The 26,147-nt window shown below is 43.6% G+C and overlaps 1 protein-coding gene across 1 annotated transcript in view; it reads left to right on the top strand.

The window, feature by feature from the left end:
- LOC144505239 (dedicator of cytokinesis protein 2-like) overlaps positions 1–26,147 on the top strand; it is a 618,318-nt gene that overhangs the window by 400,069 nt on the left and 192,102 nt on the right. Inside the window, exon 29 of the mRNA XM_078231263.1 lies at positions 13,362–13,456. Within this exon, the coding sequence (XP_078087389.1) occupies positions 13,362–13,456 (95 nt within the window). The remainder of the gene's footprint in view (positions 1–13,361; positions 13,457–26,147) is intronic.

Below are 26,147 nucleotides of genomic sequence, written 5' to 3'. Positions count from 1 at the left end.
AGACCCTGATGGGAGTTATGTACAGGCCCCCGAGCAGTAGTCAGAATGTGGGGCAGAAAATAAATCAGGAGATAAAAAAGGCAATATTTACAATAATCATGGGGGACTTCAATATGCAGGTGGACTGGGAAAATCAGGTAGGTAATGGATCCCAAGAAAAGAAATTTGTGGAATGTCTAAGGGATGTTTTTTTGGAGCAGTTTGTGACAGAGCCGACTAGGGAACAGGCAATTCTGGATTTGGTGATGTGTAATGAGGCAGACTTGACCAGGGAACTTAAGGTGAAGGAACCCTTAGGGAGCAGTGACCACAATATGATAGAATTTACCCTGCAGTTTGAGAGGGAGAAGCTGGAATCAGATGTAACGGTATTACAATTAAACAAAGGTAACTACAAAGACATGAGGGAGGAGCTGGCCAGAGTTGATTGGAAAGGGAGCCTAGCAGGGAAGACAGTGGAAGAGCAATGGCAGGAGTTTTTGAGAGTTTTTCGGGAGGCACAACAGAAATTAATCCCAAGGAGGAAGAAACATGCTAAGGGGAGGATGAGGCATCCATGGCTGACGAGGGAAGTCAAGGACAGCATAAAAGCAAAAGAAAAAGCATACAAAGTGGCAAGGATTAGTGGGAAGCCAGAGGATTGGGAAGCCTTTAAAAGCGAGAAGAGTACAACTAAAAAAGCAATAAAGGGGGAGAAGATGAAATATGAGTGTAAGCTAGCTAATAATATAAAAGAAGATAGGAAGAGTTTTCTTCAATATGTAAAAGGTAAGAGAGAGGCAAAAATAGCCATTGGACTACTGGAGAAGTAATAATAGTAAACAAAGCAATGGCAGAGGAACTGAATAGTTACTTTGCATCAGTCTTCACGGTGGAAGACACCAGTGGGATGCCAGAGCTCCAGGAGAGTCAGGGGGCATAGGTGAGTGTAGTGGCCATCACTAAGGAGAAGGTTTTGGGGAAACTGAAAGGTCTGAAGGTGGATAAATAACCTGGACTGGATGGACTGACTACACTCCAGTGTTCTAAAAGAGATAGCTGAGGAAATTGTGGAGGCATTGGTGGTGATCTTTCAGGAATCACTGGAGACAGGAAGGGTACCGGAGAACTGGAAAGTAACTAATGTAACACCGCTGTTTAAGAAGGGAGGGAGGCAGCAGACGGGAAATTATAGGCCGGTTAGCCTGACTTCGGTCATTGGCAAGATTTTAGAGTCCATTAAAGATGAGATCGCAGAGTACTTGGAGGTGCATGATAAAGAGTTAGCTCGGCTTTGTCAAGGGGAGGTCATGTCTGACAAATCTGTTAGAGTTCTTTGAGCAGGTAACAAGGAAGTTAGATAAAGGAGAACCAGGGGACGTGATTTATTTAGATTTCCAGAAGGCCTTTGACAAGGTGCCGCATAGGAGACTGTTAAATAAGTTAAGTGCCCATGGTGTTAAGGGTAAGATCCTGGCATGGATACAGGATTGGCTGACTGGCAGAAGGCAGAGAGTGGGGATAAAGGGGTCTTTTTCAGAATGGCAGCTGGTGATTAGTGGTGTGCCTCAAGAGTCAGTGCTGGGACCACAACTTTTTAAAATATACATTAACGATTTGGAGGAAGGAACTGAAGGCACTGTTGCTAAGTTTGCAGATGATACAAAGAAATGTGGAGGGACAAGTAGTATTGAGGAAGGAGGAGGGGCTGCAGAAGGACTTGGACAGGTTAGGAGAGTGGGCAAAGAAGTGGCAGATGGAATACAATGTAGAAAAGTGTGAGGTTATGCACTTTGGAAAGAGGAATGGAGGCATAGACTATTTTCTAAATGAGAATATGCTTAGGAAGTCAGAAACACAAAGGGACTTGGGAGTCATTGTTCAAGACACAAACTCAATTTACAAAATAATGGTTGGAAGTTTCTACAAAGTTTCTACAAAGATGCAAGAAAGCAGACATTATTTTGTAAATTGAGTTTGTGTCTTTATGTGCCCTGTTTGTGAACTGAAATCCCACTCACCTGATGAAGAAGCAGCACTCCAAAAGCTAGTAGCTTGTGCTACCAAATAAACCTGTTGGACTTTAACCTGGTGTTGAGACTTCTTATTGTGTTTACCCCAGTCCAACGCCGGCATTTCCACATCTTGACAACAGAAGCTAGAGGGTGGTTGTCGCGGGTTGTTTTTCAAACTGGAGACCTGTGAGCAGCGGTGTGCCTCAGGGATAGGTGCTGGGTCCACTGTTATTTGTCATTTATATTAATGATTTGGATGAGGATATAGGAGGCATGGTTAGTAAGTTTGCAGATGACACCAAGATTGGTGGCATAGTGGACAGTGAAGAAGGTTATCTCTGATTGCAATGGGATCTTGATCAATTGCGCCAGTGGGCTGACGAATGGCAGATGGAGTTTAATTTAGATAAATGCAAGGTGATGCATTTTGGTAGATTGAACCAGGGCAGGATTTACTCAGTTAATGGTAGGGCATAGGGGAGAGTAACAGAAAAAAAAGATCTGGGGGTACAGGTTCATAGCTCCTTGAAAGTGGAGTCACAGGTGGACAGAGTGGTGAAAAAGGCATTCAGCATGCTTAGTTTCATTGGTCAGAACATTGAATACAATAGTTGGGATATTTTGTTGAAGTTGTACATGACATTGGTAAGGCCTTATTTGGAATACTGTGTACAGTTCTGGTCACCCTATTATAGAAAGGATATTATTAAACTAGAAAGAGTGCAGAAAAGATTTACTAGGATGCTACTGGGACTTGATGGTTTGAGTTATAAGGAGAGGCTGGATAGACTGGGACTTTTTTCTCTGGAGTGTAGAAGGCTGACGGGTGACCTTATAGAGGTCTATAAAATAATGAGGGGCATAGACAAGGTAGATAGCCAATATCTTTTCCCAAACGTAAGGGAATCTAAAACTAGAGGGCATAGGTTTAAGGTGAGAGGGAAGAGATACAGAAGGGTCCAGAGGGGCAATTTTTTCACACAGAGGGTGGTGAGTGTCTGGAACCATAGGTAGTAATAGAGGCAGATACAATTTTGCTTTTTAAAAAGCGTTTAGACAGTTACATGGGTAAGATGGGTATAGAGGAACATGGGCCAAATGCGGGCAATTGGGACTAGCTTAGGGGTTAAAAAAAGGGTGGCATGGATAAGTTGGGCCGAAGGGCCTGTTTCCATGCTGTAAACCTCTATGACTATGTAAAACCATTTGGATTGTCCCAACCAATACCTCTTGAAGTGAGGATCAGAGAAAGGCTATGGAGCCCGCTTACAAACAATGCAACTGGGTAGGATGTATGCTACAGTTGGATCAGTCTCTAGTTAGACTCCATCTGGCACATTCCATTTATTTCTGGGCATCCCACCTCAGGAAGAATATTTAGCTACTGTGCACATTCATCAGAATCATATTTGGGTTGAAAGGGCTGAGTTATGAAAAAGGCTTGATATAATTAAAAGGATTTGATAAGTTTCTCTCTCTCTAACCTATTCCCTCTGGTGGGAAGTCTCGACTTACGCTATTCAGATATCTGGAAGCATTTCACATGCAAAAAGGATAGTTGGGTTCCGGAACTCTATCACTCAAAAAGCTTGACTGAACATGTCAAAGCTGAGATTGGTAGATTCAGTGTAAAGGTTATGCATCCAAGCAAGTAGATTTAGACTTAAGAAACAAAGCAGCCATAATCTTTTTGAATGATGGAACAGGCTCAAGGGGCTGAATGGCCTCATTCCTATGCTCCCATGATAGTCTCCTCCCTCTGGTAGGTGCAAGGCTCCTGTGTGAAACATGTTTGGATTTGTCCCAACTCAGTCTTTTTTTAGGGGTGAATAGAGGGAAGAATGTGGGCCTTCAGTGCAATAGGTAGCGCCAATGATGGTAACCATGAGTGGCATGGGGAGTGGGGATAAAGGGAGCAAATCCAATGATGGAGTTTGGATCTGTGAAGGATAATTGATTGTGCTCTCGGTGGCCTGGGGATGTTCGCTGCTGGCATTTGGCTTGCCAGCTCTGGTTGAACATTTTCTAGAAGGCTCCATTGGATGACCTCTTGCTTCAACCACCCCTGTTGCAACACCCCATGCCCACCTCCCTCCATTGATTAGATGACATCTGTCACACTCCTCCATCAATCAGAAAACAAACATGCCTCTTTACCCAATTGGATAAATAGCGTTTTTTCGTATTTCCATTAAGTTTAATTCCCCCAAAGATTTTCTACCAGGATATTTATATCCATGTCTGGGAGATTAATTTTTTTAATTCCTGTAGTCCCTGAAACTCTGCCCAACATGACGGGGGGCTGAAATGGGAATAGTTCCATTCTCAGTACCAAACATCTCTCTCTCATGAGCTTGTACGTCTACTTGTTTCCTCAGCAACTTCATGATGTTTTAATCATGAATTTCTGGATTACAAGACAAAAAGAACAACAGATGGTTATTGAAGTGGATAAAAATAAGAAAATGCGTGTTGCAACAGGAATTTTGAAACGTGTACAGAATTAATAGGTATTGTTTCCCTCGTAGCTTCTAACGGCAGGCAGCCCTATCTAAAAACTAGCCGGTTACAGTTTAATTTAGTCTCTGAGTTCAGACAGGATCTCAGGGTGGTTTGACCATGGGCCTGAAGCTAAAGCGTTTATGTTTCTCTAGGTAGTCTGCTATCCAACTGGAACATTTGATTAGAAGCAGTAACTTTAATCCTGTTGCATTGGTGAGGTATAAGCGTACATTATTGTTTGGCATGTCAGGCATCCTCACTCTGAAATAGATATTCCTGTACAACGGTTCAAGAAAAATTAACAAGGATAGTTTTGAGGCTACAAAGGGAGAGTCACAGAACTTTACATGGTGCCAATGTATTTGGACCTCATGGCGGTTAACATGAGAGTGAACTGTTTCAAGCCATTTTCTATGCAGGAAGAACAGGTTCTAAATGATAGTGAAGGTGGAATTATCACAAAAATGGAAATTGTTATATGCAGAGGATAATGCTGGCAAATGGTAAGACAGGTCACACAAGGACTTGGAGGGTTGGAGATGGGCTCAGTCAGTCAAGGTAAGAAAATGAGGGGCCTAAAGGGTGGGGTCAGTACTGTCCATATGTGGATCCAAGTAGGTGTTGGCTGGAAGAGTCCCTACCGGGCTTTGAGCTCACCTACAGCATTTCAGTTGTCAGGTCCGAGGGTGCTCTTGGACAATGCATAGAAATAAAGGCCAGCTGAGCTTGCACAGAGTACAACACTGGACACTAACATTAAATACTAACAATAAAGAGCAAACAAAAACACAACATTGTTTTTTCTGCAGTAAAGGAAATGCTGCCGACTCCTCTGTCACCATCAATCTGTGCCAGCCATGAGGCTCGCCAGTACACTTAGCTCTTTGACTAAGCTATTGTCAATAAAAGAATAATGCACACATGAATAAAATGAAACCAATCTAATATGAAATATTTACCAAGTGAAATTTAAATTTTAAAAACAACCTTGGTGCTCTCAGGTATTATGTTAATGGCAATGGAGTTGGGCAGGAAAGCTTTAGCAATGAAGCAGATCCTCCCTGTTTCATAGAATCCCTACAGTGCAGAAGAGGCCTTTCAACCCATCGAGTCTGCAGCGACTTTTTGACAGAGTATCTTACCCAGGCCCATTCACCAGCCCTATCCCTGTAACCCCACACATTTACCATGGCTAATCCACCTGACCTACACATATTAGGATACTAAGGGGCAATTTAGCAAGGGCAATTCATCTAATCTGCATATTCTTGGAGTATGGGAGGAAACCGGAGCACCCAGAGGAACCCCACGCAGACATGGGGAGAATGTGCAAACTCCATGTAGATAGTCACCCAAGACTGAATTGAACCCGGGTTCCTGGAGTTGTGGAGGTAGCAATGCTTACCACTGTGCCACCGTGCCGCCTTGTGTTTGACCAAGAGGTTGCATATCCCACCCGTTCCTGCTGCACTGTTGACTGCAGTGCTTCTGTCTCCCACGCACGTCACCGGCATGTTAAATTTTAATTATAATCGCACGCTAAATGGGAAAAAAAACAAGAGACGGAAGTCGTGGCCACTTCTCGTTCTGCCGTCAGGAATGAGGTGTCGCTGACTAGACTCCAACAAAAGGACAAAGAGATACACAGAGGGTGAGGGACAGAAAAAAAGATACAGCCCAGAAGAGATGCAAATATTAAAAAGAAATGAAATAATTAATTACAAACATTTTTTTGAGAGAAAAGGAAAAACAAACAGCTATTTGAATAGTCTGAGGTTTCCATGACCATAAAAGGAAGCATTTAGGAGAGTTTCGAAGCCTCATCTTCCCGGCCTTCACTTTGGTCTCTTGGGTAACACTAAGTGCTCCTTTTGGAACTGCACTTCACCCAGTGTCATTACCTTCAGGAGTTGGGAAAGAACTGAACCCCAACAGATCCCCCCTCACGACACTCCCATTCTCTCTCTATTGCCGCACTTTTTAATTCAGCTTTAAATTCCTGGAATCTTCCAACTTGCATTGACTCTCTCACTCCAACTATACAATACAGAACCATCACTTGTGCTCGGGATATTCATAAAGGTCACTGCCATTAGCTGGGGGACAAAATCCTATAAAGAGAGACACTGAAAAATCTTAACCAGATGATAAGAGACAAATGGTTGAAATTGCAGGGGTTATTTTTTTTAAAAGACACTGATCAATATTTCTTGCAAAAATTTATTGAGTTCATATCCAAGCTGCCAGGAAAATAGTTTTCTACCCTAGATTCAGAACAAACAACATAGAAAGCCTTAAAAACAATTTTAATGCCAAAATAATCTCCACAAGAAGCTCCGTAAACATCATTTATCGGGTCTATATTTGCAGCAAATGATGCAACCTTCATTTACTTTGACCAGAAATATTATTTAACATGAGCCGGCTTCATTGGCAATCTATAATGACATTTCTATTTATGTATAGCACTTTGCCAAAAGGTCTGAAAGTGATTCGCTTAATGACTTACTTCTTGAAGGGTGCAATATGTAAGCAAATAGGTCAGCCATCTGTATCTATGCATAATCAATCTGCTCTCAAGGCTTTTGGCTGAAAGAGAAATTTTGGCCAGGGCACTGGGCACTTTCGGAATCAACATGGCATCTCAGTTAAATGGCAGAGCCTTGGGCATTGCAGCTCTCAGATGGGCTCAAAGTGTCATAAGAATTGAGATGTAAAAAACATCAAGATGTGTCTAGTTTACCTTCTCCATCCTGGCAGTTTTATGACCCAGTGATAATTGAGTTCTGGACTAATCCTTGGAATCAATTCCCATCAATTAGTTTACTACAGACCTGAATGTGAGCAGAAGGAAAGCTGCCAGTTTTAGCAACTATAGGTCCAAAGTCACCTGTTCCTTCTGATGGTATGACATATACTACGTATGAGAGAAATCTAACCGATTTGCATTTGAATGACTTAATCTGTCATCAACCTATAGGCATCCTGTTCAACAAACTGGTCACTCACCGACTGAAATATTGGGCTGAATTTTTAACCCCACAGGGACCAGGGGCAGATGGAAGCTAAAATAGTGCCACCGGCTAGTGTGCTCCCTCTCGTTCCTGGGACATTTTCCTGGACTGGGGGGGGGGAAGAGGATCAAGGAGGATGGCGGGGGGGGGGGGGGGGGGGGGGTAGGGGGTGAGGGTGGGCGTGCAGAATGCAGCAGGGTTACCTCTGCACCTGGCAGGTAGTTGGTTTAAAATAATGAATGGCTAATTACAGGAGGCCAACAAGTATTTTCCAGTCAGTTCACAGGTACCTGCAGGAAACAGGGGCTATTTTAGCTGTCTGGAGACAGCCTCCTGGCAGCAAATTGGATGGGGGCAGTTGGGAAGGGGGCGGTGCCTCTCGTGGGATTACAGCTCCTCCAAACCTGCCTGGGTTTAGTCAGACGAGGGGTTCCCACCCACTCTGCCAAGGCAATTATTTTCAGTTTAAATGTATAAACCTTGGAGAGAGGGTGCATCAATTTTGAAGCGACCTCTCTCTTACTTACCTGCCATTATGTCCTGCTGCTGCTTTTGAACTGGAAAGTCTCCAATTGGAGCCCTAGCTTTAAGAGCCCATCTTCAGTTGGATATTGATCCCTGTCCCTGAGCTTTAGTTGTTCTGGGAAAGATTACAACAAGTGACTGTTTCCAACACATTGCAAGGTTCTGACCCCCCACCCCCTGCTATTTGTGTCTGTCAACAGGGTGCAGAAGCCCATAGAGAAAACCTTGCCCACAGTTTCTGCAAATTAGTTTTGAATGTACCCTGCCTTCAAAAGCAAGTTGTGTTCTCTGGTTCTCATGAACAAGATGAAATAGCTTGTCATGCTCCTCATTATCTCGTCCTTTTAGAATCCTATGAACAATCATGTCACCTCTCAGCCTCTCTTTTCCATTGAGATCATGTCCAATTTACATAATCACTCTTTAGAATCCAATTCCTCCATCTCCTCAGCCATTCTGGTTATTTTCCTCAGTAGCTGCAATGCCCACTGTGTACTGAGGCAGCAGAAAGTGCACATGGTATGCTAATTGTGTCCCACCAATGATTCATAAAGTGGCAGGATTACCTCATTATTTCTGCTCAATATTGACCAGTTCCATAAATTCCAATATCTGATTTGCACCACTCACAGCAATCGAGTGTTGCTGCAATGGCTTCAATTTATTGTCAAGCAGGTCTCTTTCATTTCCTCTGTGTAAAAACCTTCCCAACATTTCACTTGAAGGACAGTCACTTAACTATCGAATAAGTGTGCCAAGAATTGTATCCCAGCAAGGGAATCCTTGAGATTAGAGGTTAGAGACACTGCAGAGAGGTAATGCAGAGTTTCGAAGCATCTGAGAAGTCCAGTCTAAGGATAGTATGAGAGAGTGCTTGATATTGATTGTTTGTTAATGAGGGAAGCAATCCATTTTGTGTGAATGTGGATGTACCAGCAGAAATATGTGAACCCTAATGCTGACATTTCAGTACAATTCTGAGAGAGTGCTGCACTGCCAGATAAGCAAACGTGGTGTACAATATAAGGCTCTGCTTGCCTCATGTGGTGGATGTAGGAATCCTCGAGGATATTATTCGAAAAAGAGGAGGAAGTTATCCTGTTGTCTGGCCAACATTCATCCCTCAATCAACATCAATTCTGCCCAATTTAGGGTGGGATTTTCTGGTACTGATGCTGACAGGAATCATCGTGGGTGGGACTGTAATGGCTCTCAATATTTTCCAGTCCCGCCCACGATGATGCCCGCCAGTGTCGAGGCCAGAGAATCCCATCCATCGTTTCCAGGTTTATGGAAGTGACTACACTTCAATATTGCTTACTTAGTTGTGGTACACCCAAGAGCTTTTTGTCACTGTCTCTGCAAAGTCTGCAAGTTCTCCCCGTGTCTGCATGGGTTTTCTCTGGGTACTCCGCTTTCCTCCCACAGTCCAAAGTTGTGCACATTAGAGTGATTGGCCATGCTAAATTGACCATTAGTATCAGAGGTTTAGCAGGGTAAATACATGGGGTTATGGGGATAGGGCCAGGGTGGGATTGTTGTCGGTGCAGGCTCGATGGGCCGAATGGCCTTCTTCTGCACTGTAGGGATTCTATGATTCAAGATGAGGGAAGTGCTACATAAATGTGCATTCTTTCTTTAAAGTTTGCCTTTTTACAAAGAGTGTGTAATAACTCCATCGAGTTTTGACTTCTGGCAGTTAATCCCATTTGAAGTCCTCAGGGAAACGTTTTACTGTTACAGTTTTGTACACATCAATATTTTTATATTTATCTGAATATTTAATAAAAAAAGATTAATTTCTTCAAAAGTTCTTTGATGCGTGAAAGGTTACTCCAAACAAATAAAACATTAAGAGCAAGTCAAAACGATCGGCATATCAAGCCCGGACAATGTCACAGACACAAAGTCACAAGTGGGAAGATAGGGTACGTAAGTGTGGACTTTAAGAGATTATAGGGCAAATTCAATGCATCCATGTCCCTCAATAGAAACCTAAACTTGAAGGGAGTATCAGATCCACAGTAGCCCCATGTCTGACTGCACTTCTGAAGGGCAACTAGGGATGGGCAATAAATGCTGGCCTAGCCAGTGATGTCCACATCCCATCAAAGAATTTTAAAAAATCTTTCTCTGCTCAGGGTTCCCTGGGAATGTGGGGGCACTGAATGTACCCTCTGGAGAGACAGCAGGCGATTGGAATTAAAAAAAATACACAATTGGCAGAAACAACGACAACTTACATTTATAAAGCTCCTTTAGCATACTAAAACGTCTCGAGGCACCGAGTAAGGATTTGGTCAGAAAGATAGATCAGGTATTGTACAAGTGTAAGCTGTTGTGATTTCCCAGCTGTCTAATTGATGGAAATTCTAACCAAGCAGCTTCCTACATTCCCGTTAATGAGGGCAGTCAGTTGTGCTAATCGACCCCTTAATTTCCAAAACTCTTGTTTGTTGGTTCTTTGCTTCATTGTCTTGATAACTTGAGAATACTTTTGATTTGATTTATTATTGTCACATGTGTTAGTATACAGTGAAAAATATTGAGCCCTACACGGACAAAGCCGTACATAGAGAAGGAAACAAGAGAGTGCAGAATGTAATGTTACAGTCATAACTAGAGTGTAGAGAAAGATCAACTTAGTGTGAGTTAGGTCCATTCAAAAGTCTGATGACAGCAGGGAAGAAGCTGTTCTTGAGTCAGTTGGTACATGAGCTCAGACCTTTGTATCTTTTTCCCACGGAAGAAGGTGGAAGAGAGAATGTCCGGGGTGCATGGGTTCCTTAATTATGCTGGCTGCTTTGCCGAGGCGACGTGAAATGTAGACAGAGTCAATAGATCCAGTGAACAGGGAAATGAAAAGGCTTTTCAGAATACGATGGAATATGATTCCCTCAGATGGACTGATGGCGTGGATGATGTAAGGTGCCTGCAGAGAGAGGAGCAGAAAAGTCAAATGGATTTGCAGCCCACGCTGTGATCCAATAATTTCTGCTGGAAGTTTGTGCCTGAGGGGATGTTGAGGATAGCAGGATTGGAATCAGCTGTGATGCCCTCCAAATGGATAGCATGGCAGTCACTGGAAGAGGGAGGGAGTGGTGATTTCCTATTCTAGTGCTTCTGGCACAGGTCAACTGCAAATAATTGACAAAGCCATACATTTCGAGCTGATTTTTCCTCAAAGCTACAGCAACCCAAAACCCCCTGCATTGGCCACACATGTTTCAACTCCTTTAAATTACTGCATGTGCCTACAACCGTGTCAAAGACTTTAAAATGCCACCATCTTCATTCACACACATGCACTCCAAAAACAGAGAGCAAACATTGCCCCTAGACAGTCAAGTGCGAGTGTCCTGATTCCAGTTAGGGCACAGATTATCCTGAGTGGGTATCCTATAAATCAGGGTCAGGGTTGCCCCTGGATTAGTTTTGATTGCCCAAAAGGATTGGAGAGGGAATTTGCAGAATCTTTCCCCTAATTGACCTTGGCTTTTCTATCGGAGATTTCACAACTTCCTGGAGATCATGGATTGGTTAGGTAAAGTGTCATAATTGGGTGGATAAGTCTGGTTGGAGCAGGATTCATATATTTGCACTGTTTTCCTCCTCAATGTTCTAATGGTGCTGCTGAGGTGGAAGATAGCTCCCGAACAATAAGGAATAGAATGGCTGCTTGTCGCACGGGGTTGACATGTTTGGAGATGATCTTAGAGGAAGATGCTGCAGTGGAAAATGCAGTGTAAAGACGATAATGATGCCCTTTTCAAATATTGGTCTTCTAGGGACAGCAGGGACAGTGGTTAGCATTGCTACCTCACAGCCCGAGGGCCCCGGGTTTGATTCCTGGCTTGGGTCACTGTCTGTGTGGAGTTTGTATTTTCTCCCCTTGTCTACGTGGGTTTCCTCTGGGTGCTCCGGTTTCCTCTCACAGTCCAAAGATGTGCGGGTTAGGTGGCTTGGCAATGCTAAATTGCCGCTTAGTGTCAGGGGGAGTAGCTAGGGTAAATGCATAGGGTTATGGAGATAGGGCTTGGGCGGGATTGTCGTCAGTGCAGACTCAATGGGCTGAATGGCCGCCTTCTGCACTATTATTCTATTCTAGTTCATCAACACAAGGCAAAAGGGAGAGAGTGTGTTCTTGCAAATAAAAAGAGGGAAATGCAGGTTATAGAATCCATACAGGGCAGAAGGGGGCCATTCAGCCCATCGTGTCTGCACCGAACACAATTCTACCCAGACCCTATTCCCACAACCCCTCATATTTACCCTGCTAATCCCCCAGACATTGGGGTTAATTTAGCATGGCCAATCAACCTGGCTTGCACATCTTTGAACTGTGGGAGGGAACCGGAGCAGCCAGAGGAAACCCAACCAGACACAGGGAGAACATGCAAAACCCACGACAATCACTGGCGTTATCAGTCAGCAGCGCCAACCATTACGGCACTATGCCACAATGGGGTGAATGATTCTCTGCATTTATACTAGGACCTGTTGCCCCCTTTCTTTTTATGTTAGTTCATGCGATGTGGATGTTGTTGGCTAGGCCAGCATTTATTGCCAAACTCTAATTGCCCTTAAGAAGGGTGGTGAGCTGCTTTCTTGAACCGCTGCAGTCCACGTGCAAATACACCCACAGTGCTGTTACTGAGTTCCCAGTGTTATTCAAGGAATGAGGATGTATTTTCAAGTCAGGATGGTGAGTGGTTTGGAGGGGATCTTGCAGATGGTGATGTTCCCATGCATCTGTTGCCCTTATCCTTCTAGGTGTTAGGGGTCACAGGTTTGGCAGGTGATGTTTACGGAGGTTTGCTGAGTTGGTGCAATGCATCTTGTAGATGGTACACACTGCTGTCACTGGATGTTGATGGTGAAGGGAATGAATGTTTATTGTGATGGAGGGGTGCCCAATTTGCCCAGGATGGTGTTGAGCTTTTTGAGTGTTGTTGGAGCTGCGCTCATCCAGTTAAGTGGAGAGTATTCCATTACATTCCTGACTTGCATCTTGTGGACATTGTCATTTAGAATGAATGTAATATTTGTCAAAATGCATATTCTAACATCTTCAACAACGTGCCATAGAGCATGAGATTATATGTTCTTTTAAAATTAAGACTTTGAACCTATGGTTAAAAGAGAGGGTGCAATATGTAACATCACTTCCTTTTTGGCGGGATGGCTATCATTTTGTGTTTTTTGACCATGAAACATTGGTTTATTAACCAAAATTTGTTGATTATAAATTAAATATGCGACTCGTTTTTTTTGCTGCTTGTGGGTTGATTTTGCACTCTTTCCTGACCGATTTATTTCCCCTCAGGATTTCTTCATGGAAACCTTCATCCTATTCAAGGATCTTATTGGGAAAAATGTCTACCCGGCTGACTGGATGGCTATGAGTATGGTGCAAAACAGGTAGGAGCTGCAGATAATTTTCACAACACCACCCCTCCCCCTCACCTATTCCTGTTCTGTCAGCCTTGGCACAGTTGGCAGCACCTTTGCTTTTGAGTCAGACGTTCACAGGTTCAAATCCCACATAAGATACCCAAGCGCATAATGGCATGCTCGAGATGTTAAACCAAGGCTGCATCTGCCCTCCCAGGCATTTAAAATGTCCCATGATATTATTTGAAGAAGAGAAGTAAGTTACTCTGTATCCTGACCATAAATTGCTATGGGAAGTTCTGAGGTCCAGGAAGGTGCTATGTAAATCCAAGTTTTTTGTTTAAATGTGGAGCCCAACTTTTTAATTGTATGATCTATAAAGTTTCAGGCTTCCTCTTTCAGATAATTATCCAATGATTGTTTCTGGTAAAGTGCAGATGTTGTCTGGTTCAACAATCTTGAAGGACTGGGTCTCGGAAAATGGAATTGTGACCCCTCTCACCTCTGAGGAAGAGGAGGGGGAGAAGGGCAATACATCAGGCATAGCCTACAATCATGTTTGCAGTTTTTCGATTGGAACATCATAAGGACATGAAAAAGATGCTAATCAAACGCAAATGATTATTTTCAACACTACTCAAACTATTTCTACAATATGGAGGCCAGGAAGATTCCCGGTTTGATGTGTGCGAATTTAAATTAGCACCCAATATTAGTCAAGGAATATGGCAAAAATTGTCTATTTGGGAAAAAAAGAATGTTAGATATTGTCGTTTTATGAAGTTATATCTGGAACGGAACCTCATTATCTGCCAGTGTAGATCCTCACAGTGGAAACTTAGAGCCAGGTTGTCCGTGGGAGCTATGTGACTGGCTCAAAATAAAATACTTGCCCATGCTGTGAGAAAGTGCCCCAGAAAAAATAGAATTCACCTCCACTTCTGAGGGAAAACATAAATGCCCATTAGAAACACACAATTGTGACAAATTTGAAATGACACATGAAAAAATGAAGCGAGGGAGAGACCTAACCTACAAAACTTGTGTATTACTGAGAAGAGACATTTTGTTGAAACTGTTAGTCCCCATCAGCTGGTGCATTCTCCATAGCAATGCCTCTACCTGTCAGAGTCCTCTTGCCAACCAATCAGCACTCTCTTCTCATACTGAATGAAGCTGTTGCTTCCCCTGACATTGGTAATCTCGTGATTGTCCTGATAAGTGCAAGACGAAAAGTTTTTTTTAAAAATGGGTGGGATTCCACCCCCCACCCCCGGTTGTTTCATGACGACAGAGGTGGCTGGTGGTGGGATCTTCTGGTCCCATCGCTGTCATCAGGGTTTCCCATTGTATGAACCCCCGGCTGCCAGGAAACCCGCAGTGGGGGCTTGCCGTTGGCCGGACTGGAAGATACCGCTGGCGAGAGCAGCCGGAAAATTCTGGCCGATGTCTTTTTTCAGCAGTACTCAAGTTTTGTACTTTCAAATGACCATCTGTATGAACATGAAATGAAATGTCAGCATAGACCCAAAGGACCATATGCAGTTCTCCCCTTTTGAGGGGGAGAGCTGACTGGTGGTGATTTAACCTGAGGGTCACCAACCTAGGGCGAGGAGCAAGGGTGAGAAGGCAGGGCCTTCATGAATAAACTCAGCTGGTACAGGAATCAAACCTGCACTGTTGGAATCATTCTGCATCACGGACCAGCCATCCAGCCAACTGAGCTAAACTGACCCTTATAATCTGTATAACCTACAAAAGGTAAAATTGATCAAGCTAAGATAGGGAGGGCATATGATCGCGATGAAATTGCTAGTATCCTTTAGATATGGCAAATGCTCCTGAATCATCATGAAAGATGCAGTGACAAGCCACCAACTAACCAACCCCACCGCCCCGCCCCCCCCACAACCCTCCCATTCCCAAATACCTTGCACACACGCGCGCACACACGCACACAGGATCCACTGCTAAGTGATAAGCTCCAACATAAAGCTATATTTTTCCCTCAGTTTGAATGTTTTGGTTTGGAGGTTCTTGATGCCTTTATACAAAGTCCATTTAAATCTTTACATCTTCAATATTTCTGTTCTAGAAATAAGTTCATAAAATGACAATATCTAACATTCTTTTCACCATTTCCTTCTCTAATATTGCGTGCTAAGTTAAATCAGCACAGATCAAACCGGGAATCTTCTTGGCCTCTATATTGAAAAAATAGTTTGAATAGTGTTGAAAATAATCATTTGCATTTGAATAGCAACTCTCCATGTTCTTATGATGTTCCAAATCCCTTTATAACCAGTGGAGTATTTCTGAAACTCCTCCTCATTACTACAAGGACACACCCAGCCACCAATCTTCACACACTGAAGTCCTACAAACATCAGATAAATGAGTGGTTGAAACAAAAAACTGTTCTTGAGAGTATTGAGGGGAAAATGTCAGCAAGGTACCATGCTTCACTTTAATATTGAGCATTATATATATATATATTGAACCGAAGAGGGAATCCTCATGTTGAGTTTTTATCTTGGTTAGGGAAGACCGTAGCCCACACTCGCTTATATCTATGACTCATTCTGCTCAGTGACGTACTAACTTCAATTCCATGTTTCTTTAAAACTATAAGCTCAGAGTAATATTATGTATTATGTATCACGAAAGTGTGTTTCATTCATTATTGACGAGCTGTCTTGCCTTGCACATGAAATGATTCCTTGTCTAATGAATGAGTGTGACACTTGTCTCTATAGCAGCAAAACGGAAACAGTACTGTTGAGTTGCAGTGTTATCTCCACATGGTTCTCCAGTCAAGCAAGCAAAGCTGAGTTTTTGTACATTTAAACAGAAGCCTAAGCTGTGCTCACTGGTATCCAAGTACCATTTAAATGTTGATTGTTCCGTGAACACTTCATTCACAGGCAAGTCGTCACGAAGCGGCTTAGTCCAACTAACAACAGAAAGAGCCAGAAAAACTCAGCAGGTGAGCCAACATCCATGCAGAGTAGAGGATAGGGTTGGTGTTTCAGGTTGATGACTTTATGTCCAGGCTGGGAAATGTTACAGGCAAACAGCAACTTCTACGCAGCAAGGAATGAAAGAAAGGAAGGACTGGCCTGTGATTGAGCGGAGGATTAATGATTAAATTACGAAAGTGATGGCCATGTCAGAAATGGAGTCAATAATTATGGAAACTGGCGAAATAAACAGTGTAACCATGGCTCAGTGATGTGTGATTGGTGCTGCAGTATAGCAGAGTGGAGAGAGGAATATGGAGAATTTCAGGCTCCAATGGTCTGGCAATGTGGTGGAAAGGAAAGGCCGGTGATATCTGCACCCCATCATCCACATACCAGTCCATACACAACCATTACTGCTGTTCAACAGGAAATGGGAGCTGTGGCCTCCATTACTGTGTTGGAGTCGTTTCAATAACTCTCAAAGACTACTAGCTTATAAACACTCCAACTGACATGTTTACAGTTCTGACCATACCACCTTCTTCCCAAGCTGCTCTCTCCTGGATGCTCAGATGATGAGTATAGGCCACTTTTAACCCTTTGTGGGACTTTGTCAAACACACTCCATCATACTACATGGTCAGGTTGTGAAGTTGTTAAAGTCAAGGTAAACAGTTTAGATGCTGTTCCTCAAGCTTCTTTAAAACAGTGTAGGTGGCCAACAGAGATTTGATTTGATTTAATTTATTATTGTCACATGTATTAGCATCTAGTGAAAAGTATTGTTTCTTGCGCTATACAGACAAATCATACAGTTCATCGAGAAGGAAAGGAGAGGGTGAAGAATGTAGTGTTACAGTAACAACTTGGGTGTAGTGAAAGATCAACTGAATATAAGGTAGGTCCATTCAAAAGTCTGATGGCAGCAGGGAAGAAGCTGTTCTTGAGTCAGTTGGTACGTGACCTCAGACTTTTGTATCTTTTTCCTGATGAAAGAAGATGGAAGGAAATGGAAGAAAGTACGTCAGGGCTGCGTGGGGTTCTTAATTATGCTGGTTGCTTTTCTGAGGCAGTGGGAAGTGTAGATGGAGTCAATGGATGGGAGACTGGTTTGCTTGATGGACTGGGTTTCGTTCACAACTGTTTGTAGTTTCTTGCAGTCTGGGTCAGAGCAGGAGCCGTACCAAGCTATGATACATCAAGAAAGCATGCTTTCTATGGTGCATTTGTAAAAATTGGTGAGAGTCATAGCGGACATGCCAAATTTCCTTAATCTTCTGAGAAAGTGGAGGTGTTGGTGGACAATTGCTCAGAGTAGGATGGAGAATTCAAATGGCAGATGACTGACAGCTCAGGATCACACTTGATGATGGAGCAAAGATGTTCAGGCAGGTCAGAGGTTAATCTCTTCTGGTAGTATGCTGATTACTTTGTTTATATCTTAACAGTTATTAAATCAAAATAAGCAGGGATGACTGCATTACAATGATGCACTGAAGGAATTCTATATAAATGTGACAGCAAAGAAACATCTGGGGAAATTAAACCTGACAAAGTTAGAACTGAACTATGCATTCCAAGCCATTACCAAAATGTGATGTACCACCAACTTGGGAGTGTCACTGCTTATTTATACTGTAATTACACAGCATGAAAATCACATCACCTTGACACAGATACCACAGTGCAGCAGGACCATAAGTTATGAGTGTACAATTATCAGACGTCAGACATAGCACTTTGTCTCTAATGAGCACACTACAATTCTGATCTGGTTGAACAAATTTAACATCAATTAATCCAATTATCAATCCTTTTTGAGTTGGCGATTGGGCCGGCCCTCTATCAAGACATGGCATTTATGACCGCATATCTGAAACCAACTGAATCAATAATGCAAATAGGGGGAGCAACGACTTTCCAATATTTAGCAATTATCAAACAAGTGATATCCGATCCATCTCAGTCATTGCAGGATAAAGTAACATCTAATCAGTGGAATTCAACAACCTTCACTTAAGAATCAATGTGGTTTAAACTATATGTAAATTTAACTCCTTGTTCAGACTCTTACAGCATTTAAAGTTTATTTATTATTGTCACAAGTAGGCTTACATTAACACTGCAATGAAGTTACTGTGAAAATCCCCTAGTTGCCACATTCCGGTTCCTGTTCGGGTACACTGAGGGAGAATTTAGCACGGCCAATGCACCTAACCAGCACGTCTTTCGGACTGTGGGAGGAAACAGGAGCACCTGGAGGAAACCCACGCAGTCACAGGGAGAACGTGCAGACACCGCACAGTGTCCCAAACAGGGAATTGAACCCGGATCCCTGGTGCTGTGAGGTAGCAGTGCTAACCACTGTCACCATGCTTTTATTACCTTCTTTCCATTTCCCCAATACCCTCACCTCATCCCCCACCCCCACCCCCGGCTCCCCATTCCCCCCTTACCATTACCCTGGGAAATATGCCAGGGTTTGTATATTTATCAAAAGTTACATGGATGCCAGCGTGCCCTCAGTGTTCATTGATCGAGTGCCTGACTGGACAGTTCCAGAAAACCAATCAAGCATGGAAAAGCTTCATAGCTGACTCTGCTGGTGATGCCACCTGTTCACTTGGCAGCTGGATAGAGGACATCAGATGGGAACCTTCGCCAGCACTAAGCCAGATTTAACTGCACCAGCTGGGTTGCGTAAAAGTGAGGATCAAAGCCTCTCTGGTCAGATGCAGTACGCTAATTCACACCTTTATGTTTTTCTTAGGATCCTTTTGGGGTGAATTAAGTTTAATATACATTCACATATAATATCAAGTTAACATTCTGTTTATTGGAAAAAAAAACAAGTTTACACTATCGCCAAATATATTCCCATCTTGACCACCTCATCCTATTTAGCAGCTGGTCACAGGTAGGGAACCATGTAAAGGCACAAATATTGCAAAGTAACAGGGCTGTTGCAATAATTACACAATGTGCCTCAAATTAACACACTGAAACCATAATTTGGATGAATAAAAGGCACACATAATTTTTGGTTCACTTCATCCAATTACCAATTCCTTCGGAGTTGGTCATTGAGCTACCCCTCAGTCAGGACAAGCAAGATAGAGAAAGAAAGATGGAGGTTGAGTCTACACTCTTCATGGCATTGACACAGGAATTCAGTGTGACTCAGGGAAACCAAGGAAGACAAAGAACTGGAAACATAGCTCTTCAAACCTCTCATCATGGACAGTTTCCTACTCCCTCTTTTGGCAAGATTCCAAGTGGTCACAAATTGTGAGTGTGTTAACTGCAAGTTGTCAAACCTTTTCACTTTGAAGTCCCAGCACACAAAGGCACACAAAGCCAGTAAAATTTTAGTCCCTCTCACTTATCGATCAATCATCCGTACCCCTGTGCATCAATGTATCTTTGCCTCCCTCTCTTTATTTCTCCCATACTTAGCTTTACTCTAATTCAGAAAATTTTCCCTTCTATTATTCCTCCGTTTCTTTCCCAATCCTTAAATCGCAGTGGTTCTGGAGATTGAGCATTGGTCTCTTAATTCGGCACGGCGGCACAGTGGTTAGCACTGCGGCCTCACAGCACCAGGGACCCGGGTTCAATTCCGGCCTCGAGTGACTGTGCGGAGTTGCACGCTCTCCCCATGTCTGCGTGGGTTCCCTCCCACATTTCAAAGATATGCGGGTTAGGTTGATTGGCTATGGTAAATTGCTCCTTAGTGTCAGTGGGATGTGCAGGGTACATGGGGTTACAGGGATAGGGCCTTGACGAGATTATTGTCAGTACAGGCTCAATGAGCTGAATGGCCTTCTGCACTGTAGAGACTCTATGACTCTAAATTCACCAAGGTCCCAGATGCACTATTGGTAGCTCCCATTTCTAACAATTCTCAACACAAAAATATTAAGCTGGAGGGTGAGCAAACAAATAGGCCACAAGGTGAGGTGCCTCACTCTAGCAGAATCTGAGCATAATATTTGATGCGAAGGAAAGTTTTGAGTACCTTGTCCCAGAAATTTACCTCAAATGAAGAACGTTTCAGCTATATCGTACTCCAGGTGCTTCAAGAGCAAACACCAATTTTTCTTCCCCAAGTAATTCAGATTGAAGAGAAAAAGTAGTCTTCACAATTAACCAGTTCTAATGTAACAGAATGGAAACATTTGGGCAGGTGCATGGATAGGAAAGGTTTAGAGGGATGTGGGCTAAACGCAGGCAAATGGGACAAGTTCAGTTTAGGAAACCTGGTCGGCATGGACAAGTTGGGCCGAAGGGCCTGTTTCTGTGCTGTATATCTCTATGTCTCTAAGTGTAGTCACTGTTGTCTTCTGGGCAGCCTATTTGTGCATAGCAAGGTCTCACAAATAACAATCTGATAAATAAAAGTTCAACTATGTCGATGGTTTTATTGAGGGACAACTGGTCAGGGCTTGAGGAGAATTCCTTTGCCATTATTCAGATAATATTGTCAGATTGTTAATGCCCTTATGTCTCAGTCAGAAGGGGGAACATCTGAAAACGTAACACTTCCCAATACAGCATCAATGTGTCAGCCTGGATGGGATTTGTGAAATTTGAGCCCATCAACTTCTGATTGATCCTGATGTTCATAAGAACTCAGCTTCACCATGGGACTTTCCAACTCCAACTCAACCAGGGATTTTCCATTTCCCACACCAGTCTTGTTCTGTCAGATTGCCAATTATTGTTGCAATGTTGTTCTGTGGGCTGCTTGGGTTCAGCCTGCCCTTTGGAACCCATACCATCAACAAATCTTATCCATTGATCTGGACTGTATCCAAAGCCAAGTCCCACAAATGAATGGTTAGTGGCTTTAGTTACTTCAAGGTAATAATGAACTCACTGCTCTAGGAGCTACAGGGGTAGCAAGACTGGTGAGCAAAAATCTTTTTCTCACTCAAGTAATTTCTTCAGGATAACCCAGTCAAATTAGTTTTAATACCAAAGCAAAATACTGCAAATGCTGGAAATCTGAAATAAAGGCAGGAGATGTGACAGATACTCGGCAGGTCAGGAAGCATCTATGGAGAGAAACAGGTGGCTATATAGAAGGTCATTGACCAGAAAGAATAGGTTAGAATTTAACCATTGGAGTGGTTAGCTTCAAGTTGGGAAATTTCCTGGCTTGGTGAACCCACCTCAGGAGAAAAAGTGCCTTGAATGGTGTGATTTTCACTCCAGGCAGCAGGGGGAGTGGGATGGGGAGGGGATGGGGGTGCGAGGAGAAGGAGGATGGAATTGAGCCCACTTTCCCTGAACACAGATCAGGGAGGACTACATGGGCTACCATGTGGTTAGGTGGGCAGGCTGTTTAAAAGGCCCACCTCAGTTCTCTGGGACTTGGCCCCAATTATTTTGCTAAGTGTTAGGGCATCTAGCTCTCACCGTCCCACCAACTTCCTGTGCCCTATCCATGCCAACTAATGCCAATCCATGATCCCTATCCATGCTCAATGACCCCTCATACCCTCCATACTAACCCATGCACACCCGCCACCCACTTCAATGCCCCCTATATCCTCCATGCAAGTTCATAGTACTTCCATGCTCATTCACCTAGTAAACACTCCGTACAGACCCAGTGAACACTATAGTAACAATAGCATGTGGAAATACTGAGAAATTTTCTTGAACAAAACTGCTGCTGCAACCAGCACTTTAAAGTATCAATAACAAAAACTATAAGCATACATAATGAAGCTTGACTAAGAGCCCATACTTCTTAAAGGCTTTACTTTATTGACACAGATGCACAAAAGGGAACACATTACTTGACTAACAGTTTTACTGTGATCTATTTTGTCAGTGGCTCAGTGTTTACTTACACAAGATAAAGAGGTTTCAAGTGCTTATTGTTTCTATTTGTTGTACTTTAAATCCATAGAATCCATAGTTCAGGAGGCCATTCGGCCCATTGAGTCTGCATCGACTCTCCAAAAGAGCATCATAACCAGGCCCTCCCCCCTGCCCTATCCCCGTTACACTACACATTTACGATGGCTAATCCACCTAACTTGCACATCTTTAGACTGAGAGGAAACTGGAGTATCTAGAGGAAACCCATGCAGAAATGGGGAGAACATGCAAACTCCACACAATCACGGCCAGCATAAAACTTGGGTCCCTGGCGCTGTGAGGCAGCAGTACTAACCACTGTGCCATCGTGCCACTCAGTCTGGTTGATTGACACTTTTGTAGAGTTACTACAGCAGCAATTTTGTTTTAAGTTATGAATGGCTGTTCCACGTATGCCACTGTCACTATTGGGTTCATTGGTTCTGTACAGAGCTGGGTGAATGAGCGTGGAAGTGTTATGAGTTGGTGTGGAGGGTAAAAAGGGCCATTATGGGGAGGAGGGGGGAGGTATAGTTGGCATGAAGTGTATGAGGGGACCATGTGAGTTGGGGGAGGTGGGTTCCATGAGTTGGAATGCGGGGTGGGGGGGGGGGTGAAGATGCATAGAATATACCTTTTGATGCTATCATTCAAAGAGTTCCCGCATCCAGAATATGGCCATCCTAAGTGCTGTGAACTATGAGTCCCTGAGAAGCTGGCCTGACTCCATGGAAAATTGTTGGGGGCGAGGAGATGCCTACCCTTGCAATGGAGCCAGCCAGCTGAGGAGTACAGGGTGTTTACTTGCTGCCTGCACCCTTCTCCTGTGCTAGCAAAAATTGAGGCTGCCACAAGTGTGGGGAGAGAGTCCTGAAAATCGGATCTTGTCCACCGTTTTAATGGACTGTGGAGTCTCCACAACTCCACAAAAATCTAACCTGTTAACACTGTTTCTCTCCCGACGCTGCCTGATCTGCTGAGCATTTCTAGCATTTTCTGCCTTTAAATCAATTGAAAAGTTTATCGTGTCTCTTTTGTAAGGGTTCCAATAATCATTCTGCTGCGTCTACTGATTTTATTACACTGCAGTTAAAGCATCTGCTGCAATATATTTGAGTTTATTTTTAACCTACATATTTGCTTCATGCTCTTTTCACAACATCGAGACTATATGAAAACATGATAACAAGTAAATGCAATTTTGTTGGTTTAATCGATAGTCAGTGTTCAATTTTATTCTGGTCGAGTCTCATCTTGCCCATCTGCCTCCCTCGTGTCCTTGAATAATAAGCGCTCGGCTAAATGGGTCACTTCCTATGAGAGACTGTGGCCCCGACTCATTTGTTCCTGCCTGGAAGAACAGCTCTCTCATCATCCACGATTCAGGTTCCCCATGCTGCTCAATGTTAGACTGAGGGCAGTCCATCGAGTCTGCACACTGTACTGTGGAACACTGCCCATTCACTGCAGTCATCATGGCCTGCACTGTAGTCACCTGCTCTGCTTACAACCCAGGCCACATTTAATGCTGTCCATCACACTGGTTACCCTAAACAGCAGATCAAACTCAGGGCGGCACAGTGGTTAGCACTGCTGCCTCACAGCGCCCGGGACCTGGGGTTCGATTCCCAGCTTGGGTCACTGTCTGTGTGCAGTTTGCACGTTCTCCCCGTGTGAATCATAGAATCATAGAAACCTTATAGTGCAGAAAGAGGCCATTTGGCCCATCGGGTCTGCACCGACCACAATCCCACCAGGCCCTACCCCCATATCCCTACACATTTACCCACTAATCCCTCTAATCTACGCATCTCAGGACACTAAGGGGCAATTTTAGCATGGACAATCAACCTAACCTGCACATCTTTGGACTGTGGGAGGAAACCGGAGCACCCGGAGGAAACCCACACAGACACAAGGAGAACGTGCAAACTCCACACAGACAGTGACCCAAACCGGGAATCGAACCCAGGTCCCTGGAGCTGTGAAGCAACAGTGCTAACCACTGTGCTACCGTGCCACCCCGTGGGTTTCCTCTGGGTGCTCCGGTTTCTTCCCACAGTCCAAAGATGTGCAAGTTAGGTGGATTGGCCATAATAAATTGTCCATTAGTGTCAGGGGGATTAGCAGGGTAAATATGTGGGGTTACAGGGATAAGGCCTGGGTGGGCATTGTCCAGTGCAGGCTCAGTGGGCCAAATGACCTTCTTCTGCACTGTAGGGATTCTATGGTTCCATCTCTGCACAGAGTGTGGGATCTTGCACAAGGTTAAGCAGTTGGAATCAAATTGTTATTACTTGTTTTGTTTATTTTTTCATGGGATGCAGGCATCACTGGGACTGTCAGCATTTGTTGCCCAGTCTCTAATTGCCTTTGAACTGAGGGCCATTTCAGGGGGCAGTTAAGGGTCAATCGCTCTGCTGTAGGTCTGGAGTCACATGTAGGCCAGACCAGGTAAGGATGGCAGATTTCTTTCCCTAAAGGATATTAGTGAACTGGATGGGATTTACAACAATCAATGATAGTTTCACTGAGACAACCTTTCAACTCCATATTTTATTAATTGAATTTAAACTCATTAGCCATTGAGACAGAATTTTTGTTATTGCACATACCTGTACTACCTTTCTATAGAAACTGCATTTGGCTGAGGCAGATATGGCGATGTACAAGTGCTTGACTGTGTTTTAAGCCTCAGGTTCTTGTTTTTTGTTAATAAATGGAAGCAGAAAGAGAGAAGAAATAAACCATGCAATTATACTGCTTTTCAGACCACCAGATGATTAACAGCCAATAAAGTACTGTTGAAGTGGAATAATTCTGGTAACACAGGAAACACAACAGCTAACTTGTGCACAGAAAGGTCCCACAAACAGCAATGTGATAATAAGCAGATATTCTGTTTAGCGACATTGATTGAGTGATCACTCTTGTCCTAGACACTGTGGGAGAACTCCTCAGCTCTTCCTGAAAATAATAACATGGGATCTTGCACAGGAACGTTTTGTTTAACATCTCATCCAAAAGACAGCGCATCTGACAGTGCAGTACTTCAGTGTGAGTTTTGATTTTTGCGCTCAAGCCCAGGGGTGGGATTTGATCCCAGAACCTTGTGACTCAGCGGTGAGAGTGCTACCTACTGAGCCATAGGCAGCTTGCAAAAGATCCCCTTTTGAAAGTTACCATCAGATCCACTGCCTCACCCTTTCAGGTTGAGCACTGCAGATCACAACAACTCACTTTTCACAGAACCTTGATTCATTTTTAAAATGGAGGTTTTAATGGCCCTTATGTTGAGGAGAGCAAGTAGAATGGAGGAGGCCTGGACAAGAAATTGGAAGTAAATTCAACAACAGGAAATAATTTAAATGTTTGCGCCAGGTTTCCCACCTGATAGGCAGTGTGGCTGACACGAGACCTGTCCATTGGGCAGAAAAGCCTGTGACACAAGGCCACAGCCAGGGAGGAATGAGGATGGAAGAGGGAGGGGTTGTGGTCGGGGAGGACACTGTGATTGTTGAGGTGGGGTTGGGCGGGGATGAAGGGGGGAGGTGGGGTAGGGTGAAGGGCGCAGGGTGGAAGGGGAATCACGTCAAATCAATCATGGGGTGGGTTATAGAGGTACGCTAGTTGCAAGGAATTAATATTCCTGATCCATCTGGTCCACAAGCCGTGCTGTAAATATGCAGCTCTTCTCATTTGCTTTCACCTCCTGGTTTTGACAAAGCCTTCGAAACTCGACCTACATGGGTATTAAATTAAAAGCCTAAAAAATAGTGACATACTACATCCCTCAAAGAGTTAACCCTCCTGAGATCATGTTGGTCACTCACCTGACCTAGTTCCATTAAAACTGGAAATGGGTGGGGGTTGGATTGTGGTTT

Source organism: Mustelus asterias, chromosome 16, assembly GCF_964213995.1.
Source record: "Mustelus asterias chromosome 16, sMusAst1.hap1.1, whole genome shotgun sequence".
NCBI classification, from domain to species: Eukaryota; Metazoa; Chordata; class Chondrichthyes; order Carcharhiniformes; family Triakidae; genus Mustelus; species Mustelus asterias.
The sequence above is the reverse complement of the archived record's forward strand: the minus strand, read 5'-3'. Positions and strand labels throughout refer to the sequence as shown.